Source organism: Ixodes scapularis, unplaced genomic scaffold (assembly GCF_016920785.2).
Source record: "Ixodes scapularis isolate PalLabHiFi unplaced genomic scaffold, ASM1692078v2 ptg003613l_1__unscaffolded, whole genome shotgun sequence".
Classification (NCBI taxonomy): Eukaryota; Metazoa; Arthropoda; class Arachnida; order Ixodida; family Ixodidae; genus Ixodes; species Ixodes scapularis.
The window spans coordinates 1-12500 of record NW_024610342.1 but is presented as its reverse complement, the minus strand read 5'-3'; the positions used below and the strand labels follow the sequence as shown (position 1 = coordinate 12500).

The 12500-nt window shown below is 49.8% G+C and overlaps 1 protein-coding gene across 3 annotated transcripts in view; it reads left to right on the top strand.

Annotated features, from left to right (window-relative positions):
- LOC121047852 (stress response protein NST1-like) overlaps window positions 1-12494 on the top strand; it is a 13972-nt gene extending 1478 nt beyond the window's left edge. The window contains exons 2-6 of one of the 3 annotated variants that reach the window (XM_042288428.1): window positions 2231-2560; window positions 2791-3021; window positions 5535-5595; window positions 6115-6278; window positions 12190-12494. In XM_042288428.1, the coding sequence (XP_042144362.1) occupies window positions 2231-2560; window positions 2791-3021; window positions 5535-5595; window positions 6115-6278; window positions 12190-12228 (825 nt within the window). In that variant the 3' untranslated portion in view covers window positions 12229-12494. Of the gene's footprint in view, window positions 1-2230; window positions 2561-2790; window positions 3022-5534; window positions 5596-6114; window positions 6279-12189 lie in introns of those variants that run through there. The other 2 variants (XM_042288429.1, XM_040503481.2) reach the window with 2 other exon arrangements.
- The last annotated feature ends 6 nt before the right edge of the window (window positions 12495-12500 follow it).

Genomic DNA, 12500 nt, shown 5'->3' with positions numbered 1-12500 from the left:
ACCTCTTTCGGAAAATTGACACCATCCAGTGGCGAGAGCTCTAGCTGTTGCGTCAGGTTGGCTCACCAGCTTGCTCGAATGGATTACATATTCAAAGCTCTGAAGGCAGTTTTAAAAATGTGTGCCGGAAACCTTCTATACATACTGACCTACCCCGTCGGCTGATACTTCACCATATCTTTGAGACTGCACCTGTCTCCCTTCATGTTCTTTTCTGCACATATCCTTTCTCTCCAATCTCAGATATGGGATCATGCATTCATGCATTCATTTATGCCCTCTTAGTGTGCGACAAACATGCTCTAGCGTTGTGTTTCCTGGAGTACACATGCTTAAAAGCTGAAAGCGTGCGTCGTGCAAACTACCGGCAGGCGCGGGCTATACAAAAATTTGTTTTTCTAGATAGTTGAATACGACGGGATGTGATGAATTTGCTGAATGATGGAGTATATGGACCACGATTTATGTTTGGCACAAACTTCTTCGCGAGCTAATAATGCAGGCATTTGCAAAGGTGTGCTTTGAGCGTAAAATTTTCGGTGGACATCCACCTGGTTAAGGATGGCAGGGAGTAAAGCAAAACTCTAATCAAAGAATAACACGAAGCCTGACATTGCAAGGCCAGTTCGGCCCCTTGTTCACGGGTGACTGTTTTCGTTCTTGTCGTCGTCCTGCAAATTGCCCGGTGTTGTTCCTGTGTGGTCAAAACCTGCTGCGTCGCATAAGCCACCGTGTGCGGCGTGAAGAAAACCGAGAAACAGCTGGTGGCAGCGTATCAACGTCTTTATTCGGTTGTGTTCTGCAATATATAGTTTTCTGAGCGGGAGGAGGATAGGGTGAGGGAAAGGGAGAGGAGGAACGACGGGGTACCGACTATCTCTGGTTTCGGCGAACGGAAGAAACGAAGCCAGCATTCGCGGGAGTGACAATGCAGAAATAAAAAGCTAGTGACAATACAACAAAACCAGTGAAATCAACAACCTTCACCACCACTTAAACTCCATCGCACCGGCGATACAATTTACAATTGAGCTGGAGTCTGACGGTTCTCTTCCATTCTTGGACGTACTCGAGAAGAGAAATTCGAACCGTTTGACATTCGAAGTTTACAGAAAACCGACACACACCTGTCGATACCTGAACTTCTCGTCCTACCACCCTGCAACGCACAAATCTGTGGCTTCTGCACTCTTCAGGCGAGCAATTACTGTCTGCTCGATTGAAGAGGCTCTTAAGAAAGCGGTCACAACGATCAAACACAACCTGAAACAAAACGGGTATCCTGCCAGATTTTTGAACAACACATACAAAAAACCTAGACACAGTGAAACAGAAGACGCCCCTCCTCTACCCAACCGCATATGCGTCCCGTACATCAAGGGCCCAAGTGAGACTCGCGTGCGCGTTTTACGGAAATACAGCGTCGGTGTGGCACATAAACCGGTGTCCACCATTGGACGCCTCTTCTCGCTTCCAAAGGATCGTCGCTCTAAAGAAAAGGCTCAGAGACTCGTCTACAGGATCCCCTGTGGTGACTGTGCCGCCTCCTACGTTGGGCAAACTAAAAACTTCTCGGAACGTCTACGCCAGCATCAGGATGACGTCAAAAAGAATGACGTGCAGAGTAGCGCGCTGGCAAAACACGTCCAGAAAGGGTCACACAATCGGATTCCACAACTGCTCTATTCTTGGCACGGAAAGAAACTGGCAAAGACGCCTTTTATTAGAGTCCTGGTACATTCAGAACACCGAAAATAATGTCAACCGATCAGCTGGAACACTTCCGAGCACCTACGTGTCCGGTTTGCGGTGCGTTACGAGAGGCGCTACGAACCATAAAACATGTGCAGAAACAACAGCCACTTTAAAGAAGCCAACAGCACCGGGTAATTTGCAAGACGACAAGAACAGAAACGGTCGCCCGTGAACAAGAGGCCGAACTGGCCTTTAAACGTCGAGCTCCGTATTATTTTTTGGCTAGAGTTTTCCTTTCATTCAAGGTGTGCTCTGTACAATAATTGCTTACATGCTGATATGCACCAGGTGTGGGCTATACATTGGGTGCAGTCTATAGTTTGGATAATATGGCAGTATGTGCATTATGGCTTACAAATGCTGTAGGCTTCTGGTCTGCTTTACCAGACCATTGCTCAGACTGGGACTGATTGCTTGGCTCTGAACCTTTCTCTCCAGGCTTGTATATGGTATCTGACTTGTCTCCCTCCTGCAGGTAGCAGGTGGTTGCAAGGAAGGGCCCGCAACTCCGAAGGCGGACAAAGTGATCGGCAGGCTCACGAATGCAGACGTCGACAACGTACGAAAAGCAAAGCCAGTCCGACGGAAAGCTAGACTCGCGGATCAACAGCGCGCCACAAGGGACGAAGAAGAGGATGGCACGTCGAGCCACCCTGTCACCGAAGTTCCGTGCGACCAGCCACAAAACCAGCTTCTGTCACGGTCCAAGACCTCCACTCCGCTGGGAACACCAAGGCCGCCGTCTGCCTCGGCCGACGGACAGCAGCAGACGACTCCGCTCCCCAGTTCGTCCGGTCCTGGGAAGGTAATGTCCTGGAGCGGCACAGTTTGTTCTAGACAATCTGCTCTCAGATCACTGTACTGTTGAGCGGCAGCCATTGGACCAACTTGTGCCCCCCTTTCATGTGTCTTACGGTGAGACAGTCAAAAGCTACAAACTTTGTCAGAAGTAATGAACACTCTTTGGATGTAGGTGGGAGGTGTGGATTTAGTTGTGGATCTATGCACGACTCATTTTTGACTCTATGCACGTAGGCGCCTTCCCCGCTCCCAGCCTCCCTGGCGCCACCCGCGATCACGAAGGTGGAGCCGGGGCTGGCGTCGGCCGCTCAGGGCGGTGCCACGCCCCCGCTCAAGGGCCTGGTGGACGAGTTGGTGCAGCTGTGCCACGAGGAGGACCTGATCCGGCTGCAGACGGCCGCGGTCGAGCAAAACATCGCCAGCGTCACCCTCGTCCTCGAGGAACTCAAGAAGAAGAGGGTCGAGGTGAGGAAAAGGGCCGTGTCGTGCGGAGCACCGGCTAGGAGGCGCAAGCCGATGCCCGAATCGGAGGGTGTAGCTGTTGGGGTGGGCGCTTCCAACTGCTCCGTTAGGGGCTGCGTGGTCTGTGGGCTGCGTTTCTGACGCAAGCTGCAAGGAGTTGACGAAAGCATAGATTGTCTGCAGGCGGGCCTCTCCATTTGCTCTCCTCCTTGCAGCTTGACGGCACAACGCGGACGTGCTTACAACCAATCCGCACGAGAGGTGTCCGCCTTTAATTCGCAAAATGTTGTTCATGGTTTGAGTTGCTCTCCCCTTTTGAGTCTAGGCTCTCTAAGAAGTATGTGTGCACGTGTATGTATATGTGTGGTGCTTGCTCTTTGCAACAAACATCTCCTCCCCCCCCAAAAAAAAAGAAAAGAAAACAAGAAAAAACAAACTATTGTTATTTTTGAGTTTCACGGGTGGATCGTCCACCAAGCCTCGAGCCTCCGCTTCGTGCATGCCACAAATTTGGTCTCTTCTGTAAATTGAAGAGCTTGCTCGATGCACGTGCCGACGCCTGCTGCAGGTTCCAGTGCTGGACACTCGAGAAGCAAATGTTGTAAAGTTTCGTCCACATCACATGCACTGTGCAGCGAGTACGTTACGTTGGAGGAGGAGATCCACCCATTGCTCCCTCCTGTGGCTAAGTTAGGAACTAAACCCACAGGGTCAACAATACCTCCATTTAGTATATGTTTCTATCACTCTGCTGACGTAGCCAAATTTGGTGTCGGTGTTCAGGCTGAGGTTCGTGATTGGCCGCTGAAGCACCGATTGGACACGAGTCCTGGTTGAACACTGATGCAGCAGTCGTGCCTCATCTGCCCTTGTGCCGGGTAAACACCGAGTTCTGTGAAAAACGGGACGGACAAGGGCCTCTTTATTTTGATCTTTTCAATATCTATCCGTCCACCCGTTTTCCCCCTCCATTTCCCCCCAACGATGAACCGCAGCAGATGCAATACCAGAGCATGTCGGCCATTCTGGCAACTAGAGAGTGTCACATGACCTCGTGCGTCCCAGCGCTCGGCCAGAGTGTTGTGCGTCTTGCTCTCAGCGCTGGACTGGCTGTGATGGCCTTCTGGCATCCATTCTGGTTCATCCAAGGGTGAAATAGAGTACTATAGGTGGCACCAAAATCGGCAAATGTTACAAGAGCCTTTTTGTGTACTTTGTTCACCCCTAAGCTGCGGCGGAAGCTACATCCAGCCGTATGCCTCTCTTTCACCAAGTCATCAGCCACACCCCTGCGCAGAGAGCCAGGTGAGGTGATAGGTTCAGCGGACACGTAGCTTCCTCTGCAGTGTCAGCTTAGGGTTGAACGGAGTACGGTATCTGCTTGACTGGAACATTCAAGCCAACCAAGCCTTCTGGTTGGTCTGCCATGTTGGTGCTGGAAAAAGCTTCGAACAATGGGTGGATCTTGGCCTGTCTGAAGGTAAGAGGTGTTCTCGATAGGTGCATTGGTTTTACAGCGAAGCTGTTATGCGCTAGGATCTGGGAAAAAATGCTTCCGCGGATGTTGACTGAAAACTCCCCATTGGTTGTCGCAAGTATGAATAAATAAAAATAAAAAGGGGGCAACCAGCATGAGTCAGCCTTCCTTGGCATTATTAGATGGTGAGGTCCTGATCCCTTGTTATCATCTCTAGGCATTGCCCTCGAGGTCGTCCTTGAGGTGATTCTAACGTCGTCCTAGAAGTCATCCTAGACATTGTTTTCTAGGCGGCGTCTTTGAAGTCGTCCTTGAAGTCGTCCCTGAGGTGGTCCTTGAGGTCGTCCTAGACGTCGTCCTCGATGTTGTTCTCTAGGCGTCGTCCTAGAAGTCGTCCTTGAGGTCGTCCTAGAAGTCGTCATTGAGGTGGTCCTAGAAGTCATCCTTGAGGTTGTCCTAGACGTCGTCCTCAAGGTCGTCCTAGACGTCGTCCTTGAGGTCGTCCTCAATGTTGTTCTCTAGGCGTCGTCCTAGAAGTCGTCCTTGAGGTTGTCCTAGAAGTCATCCTTGAGGTCGTCCTAGACGTCGTCCTCAAGGTCGTCCTAGACGTTGTCCTCGAGGTCGTCCTAGAAGTCATCTTTGAGGTCGTCCTAGACGTCGTCCTCAAGGTCGTCCTTGAGGTCGTCCTAGACGTCGTCCTCGAGGTCGTCCTAGAAGTCGTCTTTGAGGTCATCCTAGACGTCGTCCTCTAGGCATCGTCCGAGACATCATAAAGATAAGAGCTTCGCTGGTCCTTTATCTTCACGTGAAGTGGAAGGGCTCACAATTTGTTTTTGCTAAGGCTTTATATAAAGTATCCCTTAATCTAATCCGCTTCGCTGGAACAAACGAGCAAACGTCGGCCTGCGTGCCCGTTCGTGGTTTGCTCGGTTCAAACGCTAAGAGCCACCACATTGTAGCAATTTATTTAAGCGAAATGCCGGAGTTTTTTTCTGTAGCATTTTATGTACAATGGCATTTTTATTCTTCTCTTCTACAGTTGCTCTCCAGAGAAAGTCAGGTCAGGAAAGCGAGACTGGAGAGGTTGGAGTGCCTCCAAGGTGTGTGCTCAATTTATTGTTGCATAAAGCAGATCTTCAAAAAGCAAGTCTACAAAAACTACGGATAACCTGGGGCTGAAGAAAGGGAACAGTCGGGGAAATTTCCTGGGGATAATGGTTTGTGAAGCATGCAGAGCTGCCGAAGTCCCTAGAATTCTGCCGTTTCGTGTTTTCTTTGACGGGTTTGTGGAGGGCCCTGTTCCTCAAGTTTGTTAAGCTTTTCATTAGATGTTCCACCAGCGGTGTCGAGCAGGTACGAAAATCAAGGTACTCGTGGCTGCTGCTTTTCACCAACCTAAACACTCGCACCTTTTATCCTTGTTTTATTGTTGTCTGTATCTTACCGTTAGCAACGTCTGTAAATTTCTGTGCTGTTTGATTGCAAGAAGAGAAAGAAGGGAGGCTCACCTGCTTTCTCTCAGCCTGTCATGGGGGCTTTTCTGGAGAACCAAACGCTTTGAGAACCCATGGATTACAAAACGTTGACTGGAGATCGTGTAACCCCTTCAACCACTCCAGGGGTGGCATCCCTGCACGGCGGACAGCCGCTGCCGTTCACGGACCACGCCCAAGCCTTCCCCATCAAAACGGAGATCCTGGCGTCCTTTGGCGGCTCGTCGGACCGTTTCAGCTTCCTCGTGACGCCCTCCGCGTCTGCAGCGCCAACGGTCTCCTCCACCCAGGCAAGTCCTCGGTGCAGAGCTCGTGGTGACGAACCACAGTGACCTCTCCTAAAGCGATAATTCAGGAACACGAAGTAAGCGTGCAAACGAACGAGCCGTAAATTGAACATAATAGCGAAGAACCCCGAGATGCAGGCAAGAAAAGAACGCCAGAAACACAAAGTCCCAAACGCAACTAAAATTAGTTGGACAAAAAATTGCATAAAGTTTTTTCAATAAAAAAACAAAAAAGAAAAAACAGTAGACTACAGCTACCCTCTTTCCTTGCATAAGTTTGTTTGTTTGGTTAAGTTGGTGCATCCTTGAGTTACCGTATTTACACGATTGTAAGTCGACCCCCCCCCCCCCCCCTCCCACATTGCACGCCATCAAAAAAGAATAGATTTTTAGAGGTGCCTTTTACAGTGAATTTGTGGGAATGGCAGGGTATCTCTTCCGAAAGCCCAGCCTCGAGCACGCGATCGATGCCTTCTGGCATACTTTGGCTGCGTATACACGCGCAAGGTGCAGGAGATGCCCAGGCGTTACCGAAACTAGGAAGCTCACGCTGGAGGCGGGACAACTGAAGCAGCTCCATGTCGTTCTCGCTCGGACCGCGACTACAGACTAGGATTCGTCCACACTGGTAATGTCAGTCCCGTCGTCATCTATGCTACGTTCTCAAAGCATGTCGGCCTCGGCGTCCAACAAAATCTCGCACTCCGCAAATGACAGCATCAACCGCATCTTCCGCTCTTGCTTGGAGATTGCGTTGTGCATCACAGGTAGGGACCGATTGCACACTTTTGCGGCGTACATTGCAAAGCAAGGCACAAAGCAGAAGCACCAAAACACAAACACCAGAACACTCTGGAGCAAAAACAAAAAAGATTGAGGTACACCTAAGCACTTGGAATGAGTTGTGAGCATGCAAGCCGCTCGTCCGCTCCCTTTGTCGTCTGCTGCATACTTTCTGTCGCTGGTTGGTGCGTGTTCTTCCCTGGTGACCTTGGACGCTCTGCGCTGATGGACACGCAGCGCCATGGGGTGCGCGGTTGAGAAAGGGAGAAAAGCGAAAGTTGTTTTGTGCTGGGTGAAGGTGGAAACGAGAAGGTAGAAATGCGAAAGGGTTCAAATGAGAACCACCCTGTTGTACGGGACGGCATTCCTGGAATAATGCAGTGTTTCTATGGAACAGCATTACAAGGAACGGCGTTCCTTTTAGGAGGAGCGAAGGAACGCTGCCATTTCATTTTGCATCGGTGGAACTGAAACGGGAACTGGTTACATTTTTACTGGAACGGAGAAAGGAATGGCGTTCCTTTTTTCGTTCAGTGGGGTATTTTTTATTTTATTTCCAAAAGGGAAATTCTAAAAGTATCCAAACAATATCTTTATGAAGAGCAGGATCTCGTTAACTTTTTGGTTACTTATCTTAAGGTTCATTTTTTGTGGTTCTCGCTTCCGGAGCGCTAGTGGACATCGATTGTTTTTTCGGTGCCAGAGATCGCTGCGGTACAGAAAGCAAAACGTTTAGTCGATGGAAAAGACACAGAAAGAGGGGCAACTCAAACTCGGCTACTTTCTTTGATTTCACGAATCCTCATGCACCCTAAAATCCAAGGCCGACTGCAGCCGTCCCTGAACTTCTACAAAGAGACCTACATTTACAACAAAAGAACAGACATTGAGCGCGCCCTTGTATCCCGAACATTGCTCACTCAAAAGATACGCAGAAATTAACCTGTATCACTTTTCAACTTGTCCCCTGCCTTCAAACTGAACAACGAATCCAACCTTCACAAAGAAGGACTTGTAGTTTTCAAGACTGACCTTCCAGAAGCCCTATCCTCTTCACTTGCTCGTCTTGTGTACAGAGAGATCGAGAAGCAATGGTTGTCAAGTTCAAACAAGGGAGTTCGTTAGGTTGAAACGTGCGAGGTTGTTGTGAAACGTTCGTGCAATGTGGAGTAACAGTACATTTGGATCGTCTGAATCGCTTACCAGAAACGTGAATATGGTCAAAAGCTGCGATATTTAAAGGTGACTATAACTCCAAGTGAAGCCCTGCTTTCGCTTGTTTTCTTCTCCTGGTGCCCTTCCATCACAGTATTCAAATTCGTGTGTTGCCATTTGATGGGATAGATAAAAAAACAGAAGAAAACTTTGCTCGATCTAACTAAATATGGTAATCAGCAAAATACAAATGTAACGTATATGTAACGATACGTTCCATTTTTTTAACTGTAACGGGAATGAGTTCCTTTTTGGCGTATGGAACTTGTAACGGGAACGCTGTCCAAAAATCAGAAGGAACGAGGAACGAGCTTTTGTTCCTCTTTTTGAGGAACTTGTACAACACTGGTTGTGTTCCGGGCACCCTGGTTAAAACGTAGCTTAAAGGGCAACCCCGGTCCATACTTTCGATTTTGGGATTATGACTGTTTTTAGTGCAGTCAGCGTCCCTGAATTGCAAGCTGTTATTTTTTTCTCGTTATTGTGCGTAGTTTTAAAGATATGACGCCTCAAAGTTTTGTTTGGGGCGCGGCCAACAAAACCGAAACTATCCGCTCGAGGCCCCGGCAACACTGGAAATCAGCCGCAATGTGAGCGTGATGTCAGGATCGTTCTCGTTCAACGAGTACGCAGGCCGAGCGGTACCTACCTCTGTTGCGCTAGCCGTCTAAAGATAGGAGGTAAGCTTATTTTATATTAATTCTGTATACGTGGTAGTTATCCAGCATATGTAGCAGGAGTTAGTGCGTGTACCCAAAAGCTAGCGACTGGAAAACCCGTGAGCTCGTTCGGCGCCGTACTCGGCGGCCGCCACCGTGCATGCGCTATGCCGTAGATAGAGACTGGAAAACGAGTGAACTCGTTCGGTGCCGTACTCGGCGGCTGTCGCCGTGCGTACGGTCTTCCGCGCTCGTCGCTAGGCCTAAATTGTCATCGGGGCTCCGTGGGTGGAGTGGCGATGCTCTACGCCGCGCTGCCAGTGACGTACAGTTCTGGGGGCCCTCTTGCCTTCGCGCTGTGGGTCAGTCCCAGACACGAAGCTTTGAGGCTGTTCGGCGTGGGCCCGCCTCAAACACGCCAATCACAAGCCGAAGTAGCGGTGGTATCGCCTCAAAGAAGCGCATTCCGCGCAACGCCCGGACCGGAGGAATAAAAGAGAATGATACTGACGTCACGGCCCAATGTTGCTTTAGCGATCGGCAACCCGCTGGCAACCCGCTAAGGAGCGGCGGGTCGCATTTTTATTATCGGCATTAGTTGAGAATGCGGCGTCCCCCGGACGTAATATTTTGGCTGGGGTGGTATTTTGTGTCACTACTGCGATACCAGTAATTTATTTCATATTGAGTTTTGGCCGGAGTTGCCCTTTAATGTTTTTACGTTGAACTGCGAGTTAAAGGGGCGGTGCAATGATTTTAACACTGAACTAATGTGCAGCTTGTATTTTTTATATTGTTTACTTCGGCATAAGTAAGAGAGAAAGTGCCACCATACCCCAAAATACCTCTATTTCGCCGCGTAATCGCAAAATAAAAAACACTTTTTTCCCCAACCTGCGGCCACATGGTGGCCGCAAATGGAACCTGTGGTGTGATGTCATTCGGAGTGGTTTTTGTAAGTGATAGTGTTAGGCAATTGTAAGCTTGATTTAAGGTTAAGTTTAAAAAATCTTGTTGTTCAGGCATGCAGAAAGGCTTCAAAAGCCTAATATTGGCTCTAAAAGATTTGTGGCGCCATCTACCGCAAGTCAACCAAACCTGCCGTCGCCGTCATCCGTCGACGCCCGAGGCGCCTACGGCGGCTACACGAGCAACCCGGACGTTTTGTCTTTTCCTCGCTCGACGGAGTGCGTTAGGCGTGGTCCGTAGTATGGTGGTATCGTTATTATTCCTGGTGTCTCGACCTTGACTTCGACTGCCCGCCGCACAATCCAACCGACTTACTATACGCAAGCATCTTGCGCTCGACGTCGCTCAGGCCGTCCGCCCATGCCGCCATGTTGGCCGGGAATCGACGGGAGAGCGGGAGAGCAGCGAGCCTGGCGAGCCGGTGAGCGCTGGGGAAATGGAAGCCAGAAGAACCCAACCGGAAACCAACGCCACTCCGAATGACGTCACAGGCGAAGCCGGTGCCGCTTCAATGTTGAGGGGTGCCAGAGATACCAATTTCTTTTATTTTTTTGTAATGAAAACTAGGGCAAGCAGGAAAGAATAGTTTTCGGTCCTTCGTTTTATATCTGGCCGGGATCGATTCCCGCAATTAATTAGCCAAAGTCCGCAAATTGTTGCACCGCCCCTTTAAGGAAGTCCTGAAATTAAATCGGGCCTGAAGGCTGCACACTTTACAAGGGCAAACTTTTGAATTTTTTGAGCAAGCCCTTAGTTGTGTACCTTAACTGCGTACAAGACTAGCGATTCCTGGACGAGTTGCCATTTTTAAAAATTTTTCTGTCCCACGTGTGTGTGCCACTGCACCGAAACCACGTGGTACTGGGTCACCGAAATGACAAATCGATTATTCTACTGACGGTCGAAGGTTAGCACGAGTGCAAAACGTGATATTTCGCGCAGGCGACTCGAACGTTGCGATCACGTTTGCATTATTTCTCTTTATGCACCGGGATAGGATCCATTCTTTTTCTGTTTTATGGTGAATTCCACTCGTAGATCTGGAGCGCTTTCCAAAATCCGCGAGGGAGGCAAAATTCCGCTCCGTGGGACCCGCTCCGAATCGACAAGGGGAAGATAAACTTGCATTTTTGGAGCGACCTCCCCCACACCCCTGCCCACCCCTCCCCCTCCGCCGTACAAAATGGCCGCTGCTCGAACTTGACCAGCCCACCAATGCCTCAGCCGGCTGATCTTTCCGACGACCAGTGACGACTGTCACTGCTTAGCTGTAACGCGCGACACAGGCCGGGCGAAATTATACGTACCACAGCGCCCATGTCACAAATAACGAGAAAGACGTCCGCGGTCGGCGACCTCACATACCTTTCGGCCGCCTCAAAGCGGCGGGGCACGGACAGCGATTGCCAGCGGTGGAGTTCAGATTTCTAGTACGACTTTGATAAACACGGAGGTAACAAACCATCACTTGCGCGGTCGTTGCCTAACCACTTCTTGCTTTATTTCACAAGAAAACGCCGACGGAATGCAGTGTAAAAAGGTAAACAATCACTGGCTGCAGAATGAATAGGCCTAACCTTGCGTCTGCCTCCGGCTTTTCTGTCGTTCTTTTTCTCATTCTTCCTCTCATGATCACAGATGTCAGCGCTTATGATTTCCCACGCTCCACATTCCCGGCTTTTTATCCCTGATCTACGAGAGGTAGAAGCGTTCGAGCCGTCACAATCCAGAGTAAACAACCGACGCACCCGAACAGATCCAACTCCACGACCGTGGCCCGACCTGCCCTACCGGCCCGCCGATCTCTCCAACCTCGCCGCGCATGCGCACCGCCGATTTAGACGGAAATCACGTGGGCCGCTCTGTCAACTTCCGGAGAGATCTGTGAAATCCCGCAGAGCAAGTTCGACGGTGTTTGGGGCGCTCCGTGGAGCGGGCGCTGCCAGAGATCTACGAGCGGAAGATGACCAACTTGAGCCAGATCTGCGAGCGGAATATGGAGCGCTTTTGGAGCGCTCGAGATCTGCGAGCGGAATTCACCATTAGTCAACTTCTAGAGCAAGGTAGCCTTTGTTCGGATTGAGAACTTGGTCCGTATTGTCCGAGATAGTGCCGAGTTTGCAGTTCACCATGCGCGCAGTCTTTCTTTGGAACGGAACCTTTGCCTTTAGGAGCCACGCCATAAACGTGCGGTATATCGTACATCCATCGGGTCTCCTCCCCGAGGATATGCGGGAAAATTTCAGATTTTTTTTCATCATGCAAATCTCGTCTTCATTTCGTTACAGGATTTCGAAAAACACCTCATGGACCACGCCTACACGTGACGAGACCAGTCACGACGTGCGCAGCTCAAAGGGGCTACGTCCATTCAGACACGCTCGTATCATCTAACGAGTCAGTGTCGGTCGGTTTAGCCATGCTCAGAACATTGGAAGAGTCAACAAAGCTTTGGGACTTTGCAGTGCTGCGGGAGCCCATTGTCGCTCAATTTTGACGCGTAAAGCTTTAGTCATTGTTCAGACCTTTTGCGTGGCATTTCATTTCTTTTTTCGCCGTCTAGGACAACAAATTTTCTTCTTCATGTTTACTATGAATT